This window comes from Trachypithecus francoisi, unplaced genomic scaffold (genome assembly GCF_009764315.1).
Source record: "Trachypithecus francoisi isolate TF-2019V2 unplaced genomic scaffold, Tfra_2.0 Lachesis_group8, whole genome shotgun sequence".
Taxonomy (NCBI): Eukaryota; Metazoa; Chordata; class Mammalia; order Primates; family Cercopithecidae; genus Trachypithecus; species Trachypithecus francoisi.
The window spans coordinates 31,482,912-31,504,719 of record NW_022681473.1 but is presented as its reverse complement, the minus strand read 5'-3'; the positions used below and the strand labels follow the sequence as shown (position 1 = coordinate 31,504,719).

Sequence of the window (21,808 nt, the reverse complement as noted above, 5' to 3'; positions counted from 1 at the left end):
ATTTATGCAAATGGAGGATAAGAACTTGCTCCCTTTTTCCTTCCTTCCCTCCCCTTCATTAGAGATGGGGTCTTGCCATGTTGCCCAGCCTGGCCTCCAACTTGTGGCCTCAAGTGATCCTCCCACATTGGTCTCCTAAAGTGTTGGGATTATGGGAGTGTCACCACACCCAGCCCAAACTTGCTTAGTTCTGATTGGTTGACTGGTTGGTTCAGGCAGAAAATATAGGAACAGAAAGCTATGAAAGTCCCAAAGTTAAACAGACATGTAAGTTTTCCTGGAACTCATAGTAAGTGCGTGACTTCTAGTCAGCAAAAATGGCTACTTGACTCTATTTTTAATTTCAACCCAGTTAGCCACTCAGGATCCATCTTGAAGGATTGCTCTTTCAGGGTTCACAGATTATACATCAAACACACATACACCCATCACCTGGATTCTACAGTTAACATTTTGCAACATTTATCCCATCTTTCCCTCTATCCATTTATCAATCCATCTTTATCTATGAGGCAATTCAAAGTAAGTTATAGATACCAGTACACTGTACTGCTAAACACTTCAGCATGTATATCATAAAGTAAAGCTTAATTTTTGTTTATGGTTCTTTTTTTGGAGGTAAATTTTATATATGGTGAGATGTACAGGTGGTATTTATAAGTCAAGTTATGGGTAGCCATTTGTTGAATTTGTTTTTTAAAAAGTAGATTCCAACTTCCTGCTGAAGTTCTCTGCCATTCCATCCATTTTCTTGAAGATTTCTATTGTTATTTTAAAGTCTCTGTTTTAAAATTTCAGTAGCTGGATAACTGTGGGGATGCTTCTACCAATATCTTTTCCCCCGTTGGTTTTTGGCATTTGATTATATTTCTTGTTAAGACTGACAACTTTGTTTTTTAGCATTGGTCCTTGGGTATGAAAAATTATTGACATATGCTGTTCAATATGGTAGTCAGTAATCACTGTGGCTGACTGGCTATCTATCTGTCTATCTGTCTATCTGTCTATATGTCTGTCTATTGAGAAAGAGGGTCTTGCTGTGTCATGGAGTACAGTGGCACCATGTTGGCTCACTGTAACTTCCGTGTCCCAGGTTCAAGTGATTATCCTGCCTCTCAGCCTCCTGAGTAGCTGGGATTACAGGTGTGCACCACCACAACCCAGCTAATTATTGTATTTTTAGTAGAGATGGGGTTTTGCTATGTTGGCCAGGCTGGTCTCAAACTCCTGGCCTCAAGTGATTCACCCAACTTGGCCTCCCAGAGTGCTTGGATTACAGGTGTGAGCCACCATGCCCAGCCTATTTTAAGTTTAAATTAATTAAAATTAAATAAATTTTACAATTCAGTTCCTCGGTTACATTAGCACATTGAAATATTGAGCACATTTCAGGTGCTCAATAGCTACATGTGCAGATAGAGCTAGTACAAATAGTACAGATAAGGAACATTTCCATTCTTGCAGAAAGTTCTGTAGGACAGCGGTATGCTAATGAGTCTACATGAAATCTTCCTCCAGAGAAAATGCAGTTTTATGCTGGAAGGCAGATCAAGTAGGTAGATCATGTTATTCTAAGGAAGACCGGTCTATTTCAGTTTGTCTTTGTTCTAGTAGTTCAGCCTTTTGTGGTTTCGCTTGAAAAGCCTGAGGCATCTGCCAAGGCTGCTCTTCCTTGGTAAGTTCTGAATTCCAGGTTTTGTTTTGCCAGCCCAGTGGGATGGCTGCAGGCTCTTGACTGCTACTTACTGTTCAGCCTCTATGCCTTACTTTGAATTGGTGACCACCTTAAGGATATGTAAGGCTCACTTTAGTTAAGGTTTCTCTTTACTCTGGGATTTTATTCTCTCAGGTCCTGGCTGTCTTGTCTGTTCTCTGATGACTTTGCATATTCTTTTTAAAATTGTTTTTTGTTTTTCTGAGATGAAGTCTTGCTCTCTGGCCCAGGCTAGAGTACGGTGGTAAGATCACAGCTCACCACAGCTGGTGAGCCCCTGGGCTCCAGTGATCCTCCCACCTCAGCCTCCTGAGTGGCTAGGACCACAGGCATGTGCCACAATACCTGACTCATTTTTTTTCATTTTGTGTAGAGACGAAGTCTTGCAGCCCAGACTGGTCTCAACTGCTGGGCTCAAGTGATCCTCTAACCTTGACCTCCCAAAGTGCCAGGATTACAGGTGTCAGTCCACCACGCCTGGCCTTTTTTGTTTGTTTGTTTTTTAATAGACTATTTTGTCGAGTACTTTTAGGTTCTCAGAAAAATTGAGCAGAAAGTACTGAGTTCCTGTATACCCCCTGCCTCTGTACACATACAGCCTGCCACTATTGACATCCTGTACCACAGTGTACATTTGTTAGAATTGATAAACCTCCATTGATGCATTGCTATCACTCAAAGTCAGAAAACACACCCTTTTTTGTTTTTGTTTTTAAAGAGATGAAGTCTTGGCCATGTGCAGTGGCATATGCCTGTAATCCCAGCACTTTGGGAGGTTGAGGCAGGAGGATCACTTGAGGCCAGGAGTTCATGACCAGCTTGAGCAACATAGCAAGACCCTGTCTCTACACACACACACACACACACACACACACACACACTATGAAAAAATACACCTTTTAATTTTTTTGTATGTGTGTGTTTTGTAGAGACAGGGTCTTGCTATGTTGCCCAGGATGGTCTTGAACTCCTGGCCTCAAGCTATCCTTTTGCCTCAGCATCTGGAGAAGCTTCAACTACAGACGTGCACCACTGTCTGGCTACACACAGCTATTTTTGTGTGTATATTTTTTCTAGCTTTTATAGTTGTTCATTATCCTTCCATTTTCTTTATTAGACAGAATACAATTCAGTATATTTGAAGGTGCCTTGATGGCTCCTGGCAGTTCTCTAGACTGTTATTTGTTGGAATTACTGGTTTTGATAGGAAATTATGCAGAGTGTGTTATATGGAGGAGTGTTATATTTTCATGTTCACTTTAATCCCACTCTTCTATAGAGTTGGCTAATGTTGGCTATTCCATATGATATCAAAAACCTGAGAATTTCATTTAAAATACAGATTAAAATGGAATGTATTTGGGGAGCATTGTGTCTGTATATTTTGCATTCATTGAATACATCTTTAAGGAGTGATTTAAGTTTGTAAAAGAATCTGCCAGGGATTGTATGAAATATACAAATGAGAGACAGTTTCTGATCTTTCCAGTCTTCTTAACAGAGTTGATAAGATACGTATATAAATATTATGAGGACTCTCATAATGTGTAGAGGGCACATTTTATTTCTAATATGGTTTACAATTTAAGTTTTTGTCTTGCCACTATGATTTATTGACCCTGGGGAAATCACTCAAGCACTCTTAACTTGTGATGCTTTTGGGTTTAAGGGAGATTATAACTAAAACACATAACTGTGCCAAGTGTTTTACTTGGTTTTATTGTCACAATAATCCAGAAAGGCAAGTATATTTCTCATTTACAAATGAATGAATTGAGGCTGCAGTGACGTTTACTATTCGCATAAGGCATTGAGTTTGTGAGTAATTGCCAGAGTTGGGATTTGAATTTAGTTCTCTGTAACTCCAAAGTCTGTATTTACTTGATTATGCCAGCACATAACAATTGTTCTAAGAATCGTTAATAGGTGTTACTTGAAAAATTGATGGTAATAATATGTTTTTTAATAAGCGCCTTGAAAAAATCAAGTGTAAGATAGCATCACTCCTGTAGTAATCCTGCTAAAAATTAACTGAATTTTCTTATGAGAAAATATTAAATAAACACCAATTGAGGGATATTATACAAAATAACTGGTATGTATTCTTAGAAAATGGCAGTGTCATGAAAACCACAGAAATACCAGGGAGCTATTCCAGATAAGCAAAACTAAAGAAACATGAATCTGGGATTTATTTTTTTTTAAAGTATTGTTTGCTATAAAGGAAGACATTATTGGGAGAGTTGGCAACATTGAATTGTAATATTGTATTAATTTCCTGATTTTGACAAATATACTGTATCTATGCAAGAGCTTGTTTTGGGGAAGTACACACTGAATGAAGCATCTAGAAGTAAAGGGGGGGCCGGGCGCGGTGGCTCAAGCCTGTAGTCCCAGCACTTTGGGAGGCCGAGACGGGTGGATCACGAGGTCAGGAGATCGAGACCATCCTGGCTAACACGGTGAAACCCCGTTTCTACTAAAAAATACAAAAAACTAGCCGGGTGAGGTGGCGAGCGCCTGTAGTCCCAGCTACTCGGGAGGCTGAGGCAGGAGAATGGCGTAAACCCGGGAGGCGGAGCTTGCAGTGAGCTGAGATCCGGCCACTGCACTCCAGCCTGGGACGACAGAGCGAGACTCTGTCTCAAAAAAAAAAAAAAAAAGAAGTAAAGGGTACAGTGTCTGCCACTTAACTCTCAAACAGTTCAGAAAAATTATATTTGTGTGTATATATAAAAGAGAGAAAGAGTTAAGGCAAATGGAGTAAAGTGTTAACATTTGGGGAATCTAGTTGAGGGGTATTATCAGAATTGTGCTATTTTTTGCAACTTTTCTGTAAGTCTAAAATTATGTCAACATGATCAGTTAAAAGGAAAAAAAGTATAGGAAAAATACTGATTTTTCTAGCCGTTAAGTGATACTTAAGAAATGGTGTGCTCCAGAGCACCATGAGATTATGTGAGATCACCTGATGAACCAGTGTGTCATTTTCTGTGTACTCATTTATGCACAAGTACCTGGTCTTATGGTTAAATAATGCATTTATTTTATTATTTATTTATTTATTTTTAAAAAATTTTTTGAGAGGGTCCGGACTGGAGTGCAGTGGTATAAAGACAGCTCACTGCAACCTTGACTTCCTGGGCTCATGCGATCCTCCTGCCTTGGCTTCCCAAGTAGCTGGGACTGCATGATGCTTGTATAGATGGGGCCTCGCTCTGTGCCCAGGCTGGTCTCGTACTCCTGGGCTCAAGCAATCCTCCTTCCATGGACTCCCAAGATGCTGGGATTACAGGTATGAGCCACTGCACCTGGCTGAATAATGCATTTAATAGTTCATAAAATAAAAAATGATTTATCTACATGGTGGTGAGGAGCTTGAACTGTCACTCAGACTACATAGGTTTGTATAAGCCCCACCATTCACTAACTGAGAGATCATGAAAAGTTACTTTTGCACTTAGTTTCCTCATGTCTCAAATGGGATAATGTATCTACCTCAAAGGGTTTTGTTAGGATTAAGTGAGATGATGAATGTAAAACATTTAGCACAGAATCTGACTCTAGGCTGGGCGGGGTGGCTCATACCTGTAATTCCAGTACTTTGGGAGGCCGAGGTGGGTGGATCACTTGAGGTCAGGAGTTCAAGACCAGCCTGGCCAATGTGGTGAAAACTCGTCTCTACTAAAAATACAAAAAAATTTACCCAGGCATGGTGGCAGGTGCCTATAATCCCAGCTACTTGGGAGGTTGAGGCAGGAGAATCACTTGAACCCGGGAGGCAGAGGTGCAGTGAGCCGAGGTGGTGCCACTGCACTCCAGCCTGGGTGACAGAGAGAGACTCCGTCTCAAAAAAAAAAAAAAAAAAAAACCCAAAACGAAAAAAGAATCTGACTCTAATAAGTATTCAATCAACATTTTAAATTATTGTTAATGATTATTACAAAGTTAGAAAGTTAAATCATTTATTGCAGTTAAATAATTTTTGTTGTCTGATTTAGCCTAAACTTACCTAATAGATTATGAATGAGCCTCTGTTGGTGTTTTACTGACGATACATTATAATTTTAAATATACTTCATAGTCAGATAAATTTAAGACATAATTGGATTGTTCCATACTTACCTCCTAATCACCTGTAAAATAAGGATACTTACATTTATTTTGTTATGTCATACAATAAGATATTCAAAAAGATTGTAAAATCCAAATGCAATACAAATATGTAGTACTAATAATATAGTGCATATATATGAGCTGTGATAATCATAAATTAATTTTTCGACATTAACATGTAAAGAACAGATACATGCTACCTCAGTTACTGACATGTTTTGTCTTTATTTTCCACAGATACTTTTTGTGTTACCCTACCAATCTGGTCCCTTAGCTTCTCTCTCTTGATGTATGTTAGTAATGTTCTCACAGTCTTCTCTTACATATCATGAGATTTTTGATAGCATCTTGCTCTGTTGCCCAGACTGGAGTGCAGTGGCGTGATCTTGAGTCACTGCAACCTTCGCCTCCCGGGCTCAAGCAATTCTCATGCCTCAGCCTCCCGAGTAGCGGGGATTACAGGCACGCGCCACCACACCTGGCTAATTTTTGTATTTTTAGTAGAGACAGGGCTTCACCATGTGAACTTTGGGAGACTGAGGTAAGGGGATCACTTGATCTCCTGACCTCGTGATCCACCTGCCTGGGCCTCCCAGAGTGCTAGGATTATAGGCGTGAGCCACTGCCCCGGCCTTAGCTAAGTTTTTTATTTGTAGAGACGAGGTCTCGCTGTGTTGCCCAGCCTTGTCTCGAACTTCTGGACTCAAGCTGTCTGCTTGCCTTGGCCTCCCAAAGTGATGGGATTACAGATGTGAGCCACTGTGCCTGGCCCTGACTCCTACTTTTATAAAATATTAGATATTGATCAGTTATAGAAATGCAAATTATTGCTGTGTTCATCTTTTTTGGTAGTGGGCTGTAAACTATATTTGTGGCATATTGGTAACAAATATTAAATCTTTGCTGTCTTCTATCCTCCATCTCTTGAGTATAAAATTTAATAGGCTTTGAAAATATTTGTTATTGCTGTTATTCTTTGTACTTGGTACTTTGATCTGGATCACTGTCCTGCATACTTAAAAGATTAAGTGGCCTTTCAATAAGGATATTTTGAATTGTGATATTTTTAGTCTAAGACACAAACTACATTTGAATGAGTATCTATTTTAAGAGCCTGTACTTTGATTACATTTCAACATGTAATTGTAACACGGATAGTTGTGGTTATAGAGTCATAAAAACAATCTGCATAAACGTCCAATATTCTGTAGTGATGTTATTTCTTCTTATATCAAAAACATTCATAGCAAAAAATACTTGTAGAAGCAGTTGATCATCTGTTTTGAAATCTGTCTACCTTTCTAAGAATGTTGAGGGTTTGTTGCTTGTTTTAGAAAAGCACCATTCTATGGGATATTGAAAAAGCTGCTTTAACCTGAAATAAACTCACTAGTAGTATTTTGATAGTCATCCTTCTGTTAAAGTTCCACTTGTGGAAATGTTGTTCTATATTTTCATAAATTTTAGTTGCATTATGATTTGGAAGGAGTCTTGCAGGTACTGTAATGTAAATTCCCCTGTTATGCTAAAAGAATCTCCTTTATGGTGTCCTCTACACAGCAACAGAACCTGGAAGGGACATCTCCAATATTCCTTTCCTCCTGAGGCAACACATTCCCACTTCAAATACATGTATTAGAAAATTGTTCCTGGCTGGGCATGGTGGCTCACACCTGTATTCCCAGAACTTTGGGAGGCTGAGGTAAGGGGATCACTTGAGGCCAGGAGTTTGAGACCAGCCTGGGCAATGTAGCAAGACCTTGTCTCTACAAAAAATAAAAACATTTGCTGGGCATGGTGGTGCACGCCTGTAGTCCCAGCTACTTGGGATGCTGGAGGGAGAAGGATTGCCAGACCCTGGAGGTTGAGACTGCAGTAAGTTATGATTGTATCACTGCACTCCAGCCTGGGTTGTAGAGCAAGACCCCATCACAAAACAACAACAACAAAAAACCCAGAAAATTGTTCCTTATAATAAATAAAAATAAATGATTCACTTAAGATCTAATTTGATACTTATAATAAGAAAAATAGTAAATTCCTATAAAGTCTCAATGACTGACATTTTTAAACATTAATCTTTTTTTATTATATGTTTAATTAATTAAATTTTTTTGAGACAGAGCCTTACTCTGTTGCCCAGGCTGGAGTGCAGTGGTGTCATCTTGCTTGCTGCAACCTCCGCCTCCTAGGTTCAAGGAATTCTCATGCCTCAGACTCCCTAATAGCTGGGATTACAGGTGTATACCACCATGCCTGGGTAATTTTTGTATTTTTAGTAGAGATGGGGTTTTGCCATATTGGCCAAGGCTGGTCTTGAACTCCTGACCTCAAGTGATCCTCCTGCCTCAGCCTCCCAAAGTGCTGGGATTACAGGTGTGAGCCAGTGTGTCTGGCCCTAATTTTTTTTTTTTTTTGAATCTCGCTCTGTTGTCCAGGCTGCAGTTCAGTGGCACAATCTAAGCTCCCTGCAGTCTCGCTCAGGCTGTCCTCCCACCTCAGCTCCCCAAGTAGCTGGGACCACAGGCACATACCACCACGCTCAGCTAATATTTTTTTAAAAAATTGTTTTGTAGAGACAGAGTCTCCATATGTTACCTGGGGTGGTCTTGACCTCCTGGTTCAAGTGATCCCTCCCAGCTTGGCCTCCCAAAGTGTTGGGATTACAGACGTGAGCTACTGCACCTGGCCAATCTTATTTTATAGTATGAAATGCTTGTTTTAGAAACAATAAAATATTGTGGAAATATATAGCATTTCCTACTCCTTGCTAGGTTGATTCCTCATTGATTATTGCTGATACAACTTAGGTGTGTATCCTTCTATTTGCTGTGCTTGTACAAACACTTGTTTATCTGTGCCTGCATTTTATAACCACTTTAGGTCTTCGCTATCTTTTGTTACAATTATAGGGCTTTAACTTGTAAGAATTTGTTGAGTGCATGATGAACTGGTATCTGTGACTAATCACACCTACTGACTAGTAGATGGTCACATCCACTGTTGAGCTCATTTCCTAACTGCCTCTGTAAAAAGATGTTACAGTCATCTTTAGGAACTCTGCATCTCCCAAAATAAGAACTTTGTTTTAACTAAGAAGTATTTAGAGGATGTCTGTGTATTTAATGTGAAAGATTTTATGGTTAAGGTGAGTAAATGCTTAAATAACAGGAAGAGTTCAGTAAAATGTCTGCTAGAATTCTCTTAAGTATGTTTATATTTTACATTTCCTGATTAGTTTTAAAATCAAAGGTGATAGGTTTAAAGAGAAAGAGTGGATTATTGAGAAATACAGCATCTGAGTGTGAGCACTTCCATTAAGATAAAAGTCCAATAGTTTATTTTTAATTTTGTTTTTTAAATTTTTTGCAGGGATGGGGGTCTCACTATGTTGCCCAGGCTGGTTTTGAACTCCTGACCTCAAGCAATCCTCCCATGTTGGCCACCCAAAATGCTGGGATTATAGGCGTGAGCCACAGTGCCTGGCCCAAAAGTCCAGTAGTTTTAGGGATCATAGGAATTATTAAGGTGTAGTGCTTAAAAGCATGGATTTTGAAGCCGTAAAACCTACATTTGAGTTCCAGCTGCACCTCTTACTAGCTGTGTGACCTTAGGCAGGTTACTTACCCTTTGTCTGTTTCTTCATCTATTAAAAGGGTTTATATGAATATCAAATGGGTTAATACTTAAAAAATGCTTACAACATTGCTTGGTTCATAGTATTATGTTGGTACTTTATTACTGTTACTGTGTATTTTAAAAAGGATTTATATAGGATGAAAAGTTTGGTTTAAAAAATGCCAGCAAAATCTCTCTGTCTCTTCCCTTTTTCTTTTGATTGTCGTAGAAATCTAAAGACCAGTTAATCATAAAAGGAACATAACAGATGTTTTCTCATACTATAGAACTATTAGAAAATATAGGCCAGTATTTTCCTGCTCTGTAGAAAATAAAATCAGAGGATATCTTTATTGAATTGCCAAAAATAACTTCTGGGCCAATTTCTAGGTTTTCTGTTCATTTGGTTTCCTGTGTTTCTTTGAATCAAAAGATTTTATGATTTAAGATGAAATGGAATAGAGAAAGAGGCTTTAGAATCAGGGGGTTTAAATTTAAATCCCAGTCCCACCACTTTCTGAGTAACTTTGGGCAGTGTATTTGTTATCTGTTGCTGTAAGACAAACAATTCCAAAACTTAGTTGCTTCAGAAACAATGATTTATTATTTCTCATTCTGTGGATTGGCTGTACTCAACCCAGGGGTTCTTCTGTTTCATGTAGAACATTTTGTTTACCCAAATTTTTGGTCTTGGGTAGAAGAAAAATGCAGTAATCTGTTTTTAAAACATTTTCTTTAAATGAAATAATGCTCATGCCTGTAATCCCAGCACTTTGGGAGGCCGAGGTGGGCGGATCACGAGGTCAAGAGATCGAGACCATCCTGGCCAATATTGTGAAACCCCAGCTCTACTAAAAATACAAAAAATTAGCTGGGTGTGGTGGCAGGCGCCTGTAATCCCAGCTACCTGGGAGGCTGAGGCAGGAGAATTGCTTGAACCCGGGAGGCGGAGGTTGCAGTGAGCCGAGATCACGCTATTGCACTCTAGCCTGGGCAAAATGAGCAAAACTCCATCTCAAAAAAAAAAAAAAAGTCATGATACCTGGCACATTGTTAAAGCTCAGTAAATAGTATTTTTTTTTTAATTATGTAGTTGTAAAACAGTTGTCCCCAGTGCAAAATGACTTTGTAAGAGTCCATTGGTTCATACTTGTTCAGCTCATATATCGGTGATGTTCAACAACATTTTCTTTGCTTTCCTGAATGAATGATGTATGCTTTTAGCTTTTGTTGGTTGATCGTTTCATTGAACAAATAATGAAGTGTTTTATATGTTGGGAATATAGCATTAAAAGAATTAAAGTTCTTGCCCCCATGGAATTTATATTCTAGTGGGGGCAGAGAGGAAATAGATAATAAGCCATTGTATTTATCAGTTAATGACAAGTGCTATAGAGAACAGTCAAGCGGGATAAAGGAAGAAAGGCAAGTGCCATGTGTTGGTGAGGGCTTACTCTTCTATTTAAGGTGGTCAGGGAAGGCCTTTCTAGTAACATGACTTAAGCAGTAATACAGAGTAAGAGGAAGGGATCAAGTCTTGCTATTCTCTCTGCCTGGAACTCTCTTCTCCCAGATATTTTTAAATGCAAAGGTCTTGACGCAGGAACTATGGTTTGAAACAGTAAGGAGGCTAATGTGACTGGACCAGAGCAAGCAAGTGGGAGAATGGTAGGAAGTTTCAGATGTACCTAAGGGCTGCACCTTGTAGGCCATTGTGAGGAATTGAGATAGGAAGCTATCAGGGTTTTGAGGAGAAGAGTGACATAGTCTAATTTATGTATTAAATGGGTCACTCAAGCTGCTAGATTGAGAATAGATGGCAGAAGGTAAGGACAGAAGCAAAGAACAGGAAGCTCTTGTAATAACAGATGGAGGTGATGGGGGGTTGGATTAGAGTGGTAACAGGGAAGGTGGTTACATTGTGAGGAATTTGACTTTTTCTGTGATAGGAAGCCAGTTAGGATTTTGAGGAGAGGAATGACATGGTCTGATTTGTGTACTAAATGGATCACTCAGACTGCTAGAATGAGAAGAGATGGTAGAGGATAAGGACAGAAGCAAGAACAGTTAGGAAGCTCTTGCAGTAATCCAGATGAGAGGTGATGGTGGTTTGGATCAGGGTGGTAGCAGTAAAGGTAGCGACATTCTATTAATAGATACACTGTATTTTGAAGATAGAGTCAATGGAATTTGCTGATGTGGGAAATGAGAAAAAGAGAAGAGTTAAATCTGATTCTCACGGAGGCCCGAGAAACTGAAAGAATGGAATTGTCGTTTACGGACTTGGCTAAGACCGTGACAAAAGTGAGTTTGGGGGAATCAGGAGTTCTTTCTGAACACATTCAGTTTGAGATGCCTAATAAACATTCAAGAAGTGCTGAGCCGACAATTGGACTGACAAGTCTGGAGTTAAAGAGAAAGGCCTGAGTTGGAGATGTACATTTGGGAGTCTTAAGAATAGAGGTGGTTATTTAGAGACATGTGACAGGATGAGATCATGTAAGGGAGGTAAATGCCCAAAGGGAAGATAGATGCCAAAAAACTGAGCCTTCAGGTACCCCAAAGTTTAAACGTTGGGAAAATGAACTAGTGAAGCAATCTGAAAAGGGTGTGCTAGTGAGATAAGGAGGAGAACGAAGAGTTCCGGTGTCCTGGAATTCAAGTGCAGGTAGATTAATAATCAGCTGTGTTGAATACTGCAAGTCAAGTAGATTGAGGACATGGCAAATGCAGTGATTTAGTGACCTTGATAAGAGCTATCTGGGTGGAACGATAGGATAATGAAAGCCTTTTCAAATGAGTTCAAGATGGCGGTACAGTTGGAGGCAGCTTGTATAATAAACAGTGCTTTCAAGAAGGATTGGTGTAAAATGGAAACAGAAAAAGGGGTGATGGCTGAAGGAGGATATATCATCAAGAGTTTTTTTCTTTTCCCTTATTTTTCCAAGATGGAGATCTAGAATTGTCTATAGAGAAAGAGATATTGGTAATGAGAGTGAGAAATTGGAGTGATGTACTTCAGTAGGTAAGCATGGATGTCTTAGATAGAAGCATTACACTGACAGCTGCAAGTGGTCTAGTAGATGTGGTATGAATGTGGAAGCTGTCTTTCAGATTACATCTATTTATTTTAGTAAAGTAGAATATAAGGACAACAGTGAGGATGAGGAGGAGGTGGAGGTTTGAAAAGAGGAAATGTGAAGTAGGACAGTGAGTATGAATAGTTTACAGGAATGTATATACTGCTTTACATTTCACACACATTCTTTTACTTAGTCCTTTAGATAATCTTCTGAGTATGTAAGGTTAGTAAAACCCTGTTTTAAATATGAAAATACTAAGGCTTAGGTAAATTACTCGCTATTAAGGGGAGAGCTGTGTATCTACTCCTGAGTGTTTGAAATCTAGCTCTATTTAGGTGATTTTTATTATGTGAAATCAATGCTTCCTTACCAGGCTCCAGTATTTGTCTTCCCAGAGTTTTTCTTCATACATTCCCAACTTTTTATTTTACTTTTATTTTTATTATTATTTTTTGAGACAGAGTCTAGCTCTGTCGCCCAGGCTGAAGTGCAGTGGCGTGATCTCGGCTCACTGCAACCTTTGCCTCCCAGTCTGAAGCAAATTCTCGTGCCTCAGCCTCCCGAGTAGCTGGGATTACAGGTGCGCACCACCACACCTGGCTAATTTTTGTATTTTAGTAGAGACGGAGTTTCACCATGTTGGCCAGGCTGGTCTTGAATTCCTGACCTCAAGTGATCCTCCCGGCTTGGCCTCCAAAAGTGCTGGGATTACAGGCGTGAGCTACCACGCCCGGCCAGATTCCATTTATATGAAATGTCCGGAATAGGCAAATCTATAGAAACAGAAAGTGGATTTGTGGTGGCCTAGGGATGGAGAGGTTTGGGGAACTGGAGAACTGACTTCTAGTGGATAAAATGAAAATTGTTTTTCAACTTAACCACTTTAACATAAGTTTTATATCAGTGCTTCAAGATTTTAGAGTGAAAGGATTTGCTCTTAATATTGATAAATTCAATTAAAAGCACATGGCAAAAAATAAAAAAGGAAAAGAAATGGCATTTCAGATGTAGATTGGCTTTATCACATGCCCTAAACTGTTGTGTTTATGGTTTTCACACTTACCTTCTCACTGTGAGTTACTATTTATGGAGTGGGAGAAACGGGCTTAGTTGTATTCTCCATTTAACTGGCATGTTTAATTTGCGCCTTGACTGTTCTACAAAAGTACAAATGATGTCTCTTCTCTGCAATATCCTTAGCACTGCCACACTCAGAGGATAAGAGTTCAGGTAGATGAAAAAAGCGGAAGAACTTTCTGTAGGAGTAGGACAGAAGATTCTGTGAGTGGTCCACAAGTCAGAATTCCTGCTATGGTCTTTTTCATACACAAGTATATTTAGCCTATGGGAGGAATTTGAGAGCCAATTAAGATGAAACCAGTAAACTAAGCTTTATTCACTGCTGACAGACAGATTGTATTCTTTCAATGCATGGTTTATTTTTAAAAGTGTATTGTGTTGTAAGACTGGCTGGTAGAACTGTCATGTCTCTGGCAGTTTCATCTAGATTGTAAGTGTTTTCAGGCATGGCTTCCCAGCTTTTCTCATGCTATGGTATGATATACATAGAAAATGCATGGCATGCTAGGGTTAACTGGGGAGAATTTGGTCTTGTTTGTAGGGGACTTGGTGAATAAATTTACTGCATTTTCTCTATCATAGATACGTATTGTGAAATGAAATGCAGAAGCTTTTGGGAAGCTAGTTGTGGCAGCTGTGAAAGTGTGCCACTCGGAGTCCCCTTCAAGAGAGTCCCCTGTGTGGAGCAGCTGGCTGCGAGCCTCCAGCTGCTGCACCTTCAGATGTACTGCACTGCTCAGGCTGAGGCCATACTTCCTTTGGGCCCCTTCCCACCCATGACCAGGCACAGCGGGGGGCACTAGAGTTGGGCTATTCTTGCTTGATGGGAGGTTCCTCATACAGATAATGTTTGTTTAGGGACTTGGTATTGGCCCAACCGAGACTTTCTCGTAAGTGCACTGCTGTGAGAGGTTCTTTATACCCAACTCCTCCTTTGCCTCTCTTCTTCCACCCTCAGACCCTGCTCAAGTTTCTCCTCACTTCCTTCTGCTTCCTCTGCCTGTATGCTGCCCAGGCATCTTCCCCAACAAATTTCTGGCATATCTAATTTGCTTCTCAGAGGATCTGAACTAATGCAATAATAGATAGTGAACTTATATAAAACTCCCAGTTAAAACTCTTTTGTATTTTAAAATGGGAAACTTGAGTTTGCTTCTGTGAGTGTAACTTTTATATCTTAGATTTTATGTTTGAGTGGCTATGTGCAATTCCTGATCAAGATTTTGTAAAGATGACTCTATTCTTGTTGTCACTATCAGTTAGAAACTTGACTTATTCATTTAAATGGTAGCACATGGCAGAAACAATTTGTTGCTCTTTGTCTGACAGAAACTCTTTCCTTACCATTAACAGAATTAAAATGAATTCAGTCTCTTTAAATGGTATATCTTAGGTGCTGTTATTCTGTTACTTTTCTTTCATTGCCAAATGCGATACTGAAAATTTCTACACCAAAAAATTTCAAATCCTATGATGAATTTTTCATATTAAATATTTCAAAATAATCATAAAGCTTTTATACCACAGTAATAGGCATATCATTAGTCTTACTAATTTTTGTTTCACATTCAGATTAGTATATGGTTAACATTGGTAGTGAATCTCATTTCCACGCCATACTTTCAAAACTGCATTTTTGCTTTCAATTTTTTTTAGTATAGGTTAATATATGCCCTTTATAAACTTTTGTGCCCTGTTCTCTTTCTTTCTGCCTAGACTTCTGTATTTGAAGGCCTAGTCGAAACCCAGACTGCACTCTGATACTTTTCTTTGTGTGATTCAACCTATGTTGAAATGATTTATTTGAGAAATGTTTACTGAATGCATATTCTTTACAAGGTTCTGGATATACAAATAATGAACAAAAAAGGGATAAGGTCTCCATCTTTGATAGCTTTTTTTGGTACAATATTGTGAATATGTAGGATTAATAACTTAGTACAGCTTACTTTTTTTCATCTTTCTACAACACATGTTAGCATTTGATTATACCTAAATATAATTCATGTGTATACATCTACACAGACACTTGAATATTTTGTCAAAAGAATGAAAACCTCTTTTAACCATGTTTTGAAGATCTTTTATACCCCATAGAATCTCCCCGTGGTTCTTACTTGTTTTCAACAAATGCCTGTGGATTGGTTAAGGTTCTACTGAATCTTAAGTTAATTACAGCAGAGATGGGGCCAAGACTAGAATATTTACTGGGCAGATCCCAAGTCTGTGGTAGAAAACAACTTGTTTATTATCCTCTGAATTTTCTTTGCCAGAAGAGTTGTAGGGAGGAAATGGGATGGTCTTCCCATTGGTCTAACTTCTTGAGTGTAGGGCTTTGGTTCTCAACTTTGGCTGTATGTTGAAGCCACTCTTGATTCCTAAGCCTAATCCCCAGGGTTTCTGATTTAATTGGTATAGGGTGTGACCAGGACCAAATGATTGTAATGTACAGCCAAGATTGAGAACCACTGCCTTAGGAGATGACAACCCCCAGTCTCGGTTAAGAAATTAGCAGATTTATTTTACTTAACTCTAGATAATATATGTACTGAGAAGGTCTGGGAACCATCCCAATAGTAATGAGGTTCCATAGCTCCCTGATCTTTGTTTCAAAGGTCTGTTCTACACGAAAAGATACCGGAGATCCTCAGAGAAATAGCTGTTTCTAGGACTGGAGCAGGGAAAGAACAAGATGAGCCTGGAATATCTTGCCGTGTCAGAAAGCAAAGAAATAATCTGAGAATGATGAGGACATGTCAGAAGAACATAAAAGTCTGAGGGAGTTCTGACTGGTCAAATCTGGGATTTTTTTTTTTCCCTCTGAAACAGAGCCTGGTTCTGTCCCTCAGGCTGGAGTGCAGTGGCACGATCTCAGCTCACTGCAGCTTGGACCTCCTGGGCTCAAGCGACCCTCCCACCTCAGCCTCCCAAGTAGCTGGGACTACAGGTGTGGACCATCACCCTGGCTAATTAAAATTTTTTTTTGTGGAGATGAGGTCTCACTATGTTGCCCAGGCTGGTCTAGAACTCTTGAGCTCAAGCAATCCTACCATGTTGGCCTCCCAAAGTGCTGGGATTACAGGTGTAAGCCACCACGCCAAATCTGGGAAAATTTGAGAATCAAAATAAGTTTATAGTCATGGATTATAACTCATTGAATAAAGTAGGAGTCCTTTAATCTGTACTCATACGGGTAAATAAATGAAAAAAATGAAAGTTTGATAAGAAATGGATTATTTATATAGTTTCAAATTGAGATCCCACAAAATACTTAATTAGAAAGAAAAAAGGAGGAACTTAGTGGTGGAGAAATATAGCAGACATCATGTGATCAAAGTAAAAATTATTAGTAATGGAACATATCAGAACTGCATGCCTAATAAGATACAATGAGTGGCCGGGCGCGGTGGCTCAAGCCTGTAATCCCAGCACTTTGGGAGGCCGAGACGGGCGGATCACGAGGTCAGGAGATCGAGACCATCCTGGCTAACATGATGAAACCCCGTCCTGACTAAAAAAATAAAAAAAACTAGCCGGGCGAGGTGGCGGGCGCCTGTAGTCCCAGCTACTCCGGAGGCTGAGGCAGGAGAATGGCGTAAACCCGGGAGGCGGAGCTTGCAGTGAGCTGAGATCCGGCCACTGCACTCCAGCCTGGGCAACAGAGCGAGACTCCGTCTCAGAAAAAAAAAAAAAAGATACAATGAGAAAACACGATCACTTCTGTGATATTCCTCTGAATCTAATTATGAGGAAACATCAGACAAACCCACACTGAGGGACGTTTCTCCAAATACCTGGCCTGTAATATGTTATGCAAAGGTCTTGGAAGTCTAGACAAAACTTAGGAATTATTCCATATTGAAAAAGACTGAAAGAGATAAGACAACTAAATGCAATGCATGATCCTGAGTTGGATCCTTTTGCCAAGAAGGATGGTATTAGTGTAATTGGCCAAACTTAATTGGAGTCTGAAGCTTAGATGGTGGAGATATATCATTGTTCATTTCCTGATTTTGATGATTGTATTGTGGTTATGTAGGAGAATATTTTTGTTTGTAGGAACTGTAAAGTATACAGAAATTTGGCAAGTTATTCTCAAGTGATTTAGGGAAAAAATATGTACTGTGCTTGCAACTTCTCTGTAAGATTGAGATTGTTTTAAAATTAAACACACATGCACACACAAATCTAGGATAACTGTGATACGTATGACTTCTTTGGAATTACACAGCTGTACATGGGGTCTGTCTTAGAACATGAATCTTCTCAAGGGAAATCCATATGAAGGTATAACATAATTTATCTAGGCATAATATGTTTCTTGGATTACATTTCCCAAATGACCAGATCCTTTTAAGTGCTAAAATGCTTTTTAACTATTTTGTTATATGCTGTATACTTGTCTGCCTTTTAAGACAGAATACACTGAATTTAGTTTAATCTCTTGGATGACTAATAGCTCCAATTAGGTAAATATTTATTACTGTATTCTGAAGTAATATCTAGGTCTAGATTCACTTTTAGCCTTTGAGGGTTTTGCTTCATTTTGGTTTTATCTCTCAATGTCTGGTTTTCAGTTCCGCTGATGTCATAGTATGTATTTATTAATAGTTTGCCAGTTCTCTTCCTGTTGTGTTATTTCTGATCTGCTATAGTCTTAAAAACAAGATCTATGTTTTTCAAAAAATGTTATGTTAATAAAGCTATGAGGGAACAGGATTATGGTGGAAGAGACTTTATTATAGAAATATTGTACTCATAGTGCCCCTTTCAGATTAATTCAGGATTATGTCTAGGTTTCAAAGAGTTTTGAAATAGTGAAGAGTTCCTATACGTAGAATGTGATACCTCTGTCGTTTTACTAACTTCCTAGAATGCCAGTTGAAATTAGGTAATTTTAGAGAAAAACCGCCCTGATTTTTGTTTTAATTTTAAATTTCAGAGCTCCAGAGATTATATTGGGGTTGCCATTTTGTGAAGCCATAGACATGTGGTCATTGGGATGTGTGATTGCAGAATTATTCCTTGGATGGCCGCTCTACCCAGGAGCCTTGGAGTATGATCAGGTAACAAATAATGATAATCTAATAGTATTGGTAGAAAGTAAAGAATAATAACAGACTTATAGGAATGCATGGCTGCAGGTGTACAATACACTGGAAAGTCTTTTTAAGATAAAGTGGCAGAACCTGGGATCTTGTAGAATTGATTTTGAAAACTTCTATAATGCTGAAGTAAGTTTTCATAAAGTTAACAGCCTACAGAGTCTCAAAACCAGTTTTGTAAAATTATTGGGAAAATTTTATACTGTAAACATATAAAAGGTTGGATTGTGTCCCTTTAATTAATTGTGCTTTGCTTGGGTGACAAACTTTGATAATGTATGAAACGTCAGCTCCTCCCAAGGCATGAAAGCTCCTAAAAGTCGTTAAAACTTTTGGTCTTAAACCAACTGCCATTATTGGTGTTTTAAATACCTCTGTCACTTGAACCCTCCTCAGTCTTTTTAGCTGTTTTGAATGGTGCTGAAATTCTCTTTTAGCACTGTTTAATGATTCTCAGTAGAATTCAGCAAATTACCTTATTAAGCACACTTTTCATGGTAGTTTTCAGGTATATTCATTAGCCTTTCTATACTATTAAGCAATGTTGTTTGCTAGTAGTCTTAATTATTAATACCAAGATTATTATTTGGAGAAACTGCCATCATATTCATTATTCTTTGAGTATCTTTGAGATGATGTACTCAAATCATTCTAATAGAAAATGCTAGTCAAACAAAGTAGTTACATTAATTTTGTCATTCTGAGTAGTATTTTTATTTAGATGATATTTAACTTTCAGGGAAGAAAAAATAGAAAATAGAAGAATTTAAAGCACCTATTACATAATCGTGATTATAGCCTATAATCTAATCATGATTAGAACTATTTTCTCTGTCAAGAGGAATAAGAGAGGTAATTAATTTAGGTGACTTAAATGTTCCTGAGATGACTCTCATTTAATACTGATTATTAGATTAGATGTTATCATTTACTTTAATCTATTGTCATCATGAATCTTCCCTTTTAGGTTAGGTTTTCTATATTCTCCACCTTCCCTCCTCCACGTTCAGGATTCCACTGAGTTTCTGTAACATTTTCCATACATTCTGTTGTCTTTCAGCTTTCTATCCAATTACTAGCTTTGATACAGGTGCAAGACTGCTGTCAGTTCTGAACAAGTTAGTAATTGAATCAGAGTCCCGTAATCCTTTAGCTGTTGGAGTACTGAGGCACCAGTAAAATGGTAGAAATATAGCCTTGGCTTTGTAGATTAGTCTATGGCCTGCATAGTACCCTGGAGCAGGACACCCTCTAGTGGCAATTTCAAGTTGATTTGTTACTATACTCAAGGACTTCACTGTTCATCTTAGACAACTGATGTTAGTATTAAAAAGGACCCCAGAGATTACCCAGTGACTGCCCCCTTTTCATTTTATAAAGGAGAAAACTGAGGCCCAGAAAAATGAATTAACTTGTCAAAAGTCACAATAGTAATTTTAAAGACAAAGCCTTGACCAAAACTCAGTTTTTCTAAATTTTATAATGAATGTTTTATTTTTTTAAACTAAACTTGGAACAGGTATTATCTGATCCAGATTGACAATGTTTTCAGGATGTATATTACCAAAGGGATTAAAAAAAGTCGTTGGCCATTGGCATATAGCATCAATAGTCTCACAGTTCAGTGTTTTTTTTGTTTGTTTGTTTTTCTTTTGAGACGAAGTCTCACTCTCGCTCAGGCTGGAGTGTAGTGGCGTGATCTCAGCTCACTGCAACCTCCGCCTCCCAGGTTCAAGAGATTATTCTGCCTCAGCCTCCCAAGTAGCTGGGATTGCAGGCACGCGCCACCATGCCCAGCTAATTTTTGTGTTTTTAGTAGAGATGGGGTTTCACCACATTGGCCAGGCTGGTCTTGAACTCCTGACCTCATGATTTGCTGCCTCGGCCTCCCAAAGTGTTGGGATTATGGGCGTGAGCCACTGTGCCCTACTTACAGTTCAGTGTTCTAAAATATTTTACAAAATGTATGAATGCAAAGCAAATAAATTGTAGTGATTTTTGTAGTCATCTTTGTTTTGGCCCTGTACTTTCAGTGTTTGAATGTGTGAGGGTATTCTCTCTTGATTTTCCATATTTGCATATACTATAACCTTAGCATAGTTTTTCCCCCCACCCTTCCAGTGCAAACTCCTGTTATTTTTCCTTTAACACCAAACTTGAGGACCACCTCTTCTAGAACTTTACCTGACCACAATTACTTTAGGTATGCCTTTTCTATCAAGCATGCTTTTATTATGATACTTACAATTCTGTATTATAATTTTTTCCATATATGTTCTCCACTAGACAATGCATTTCTTGAGGGCATAGACTATGTATTTTAATACCTGACCTAACATGCAGCCTGGTGTCTGACTTAAGTGTTCTGTCACATGAAAGAATAAACTATTCTGTTCTGTAAATTATTTTTCAGATTCGATACATTTCTCAGACTCAAGGTTTACCAGGAGAACAGTTGTTAAATGTGGGTACTAAATCCACAAGATTTTTTTGCAAAGAAACAGATATGTCTCATTCTGGTTGGAGATTAAAGGTAATTCATTAAAAAATAGAATATTTAGAAGACTAGTTTTCTAAGATGCCTCATATACATGGATAATACCTTCCATATCTATTTGCATTTTACTAAATTACTTCCTTCTTTTGAATTTTCATTTTTGGCCCTTCTTTATTTTATTTTTATCAATTTTTTTTCGTTTTTATTTTTTGAGATAGAGTTTCTCTCTCTCGCCCAGGCTGGAGTGCAGTGGTGCCAACTTGGCTCACTGCAACCTCTGCCTCCTGGGTTCAAGCGATTCGCCTGTCTCAGCCTCCCAAGTAGCTGGGACTACAAGCTTGCACCACACGCCCAGCTAATTTTTATATTTTTAGTAGAGACAGAGTTTCGCTATGTTGGTCAGGCTGGTCTTGAACTCCTGACCTCAAGAGAACCGCCCGCCTCTGCCTCCCAAAGTGCTGGGATTACAGGCGTGAACCACCATGCCTGGCCCTGTCCTTCTCTCTCTCTCTCTCTTTTTTTTTTTTTTTGAGATGGAGTCTTGCTCTCTTGCCCAGGCTGGAGTGCAGTGGCGCGATCTTGGGTCACTGCAACC

The 21,808-nt window shown here is 38.8% G+C and overlaps 1 protein-coding gene across 5 annotated transcripts in view; it reads left to right on the top strand.

Moving 5' to 3' along the window:
• The window catches only part of HIPK3 (homeodomain interacting protein kinase 3), a 96,042-nt gene that overhangs the window by 54,745 nt on the left and 19,489 nt on the right, over positions 1–21,808 (top strand). For all 5 annotated transcript variants that reach the window (XM_033207102.1, XM_033207099.1, XM_033207100.1 and 2 more), the window contains 2 exons: positions 18,554–18,677; positions 21,130–21,249. In XM_033207102.1, the coding sequence (XP_033062993.1) occupies positions 18,554–18,677; positions 21,130–21,249 (244 nt within the window). The remainder of the gene's footprint in view (positions 1–18,553; positions 18,678–21,129; positions 21,250–21,808) is intronic.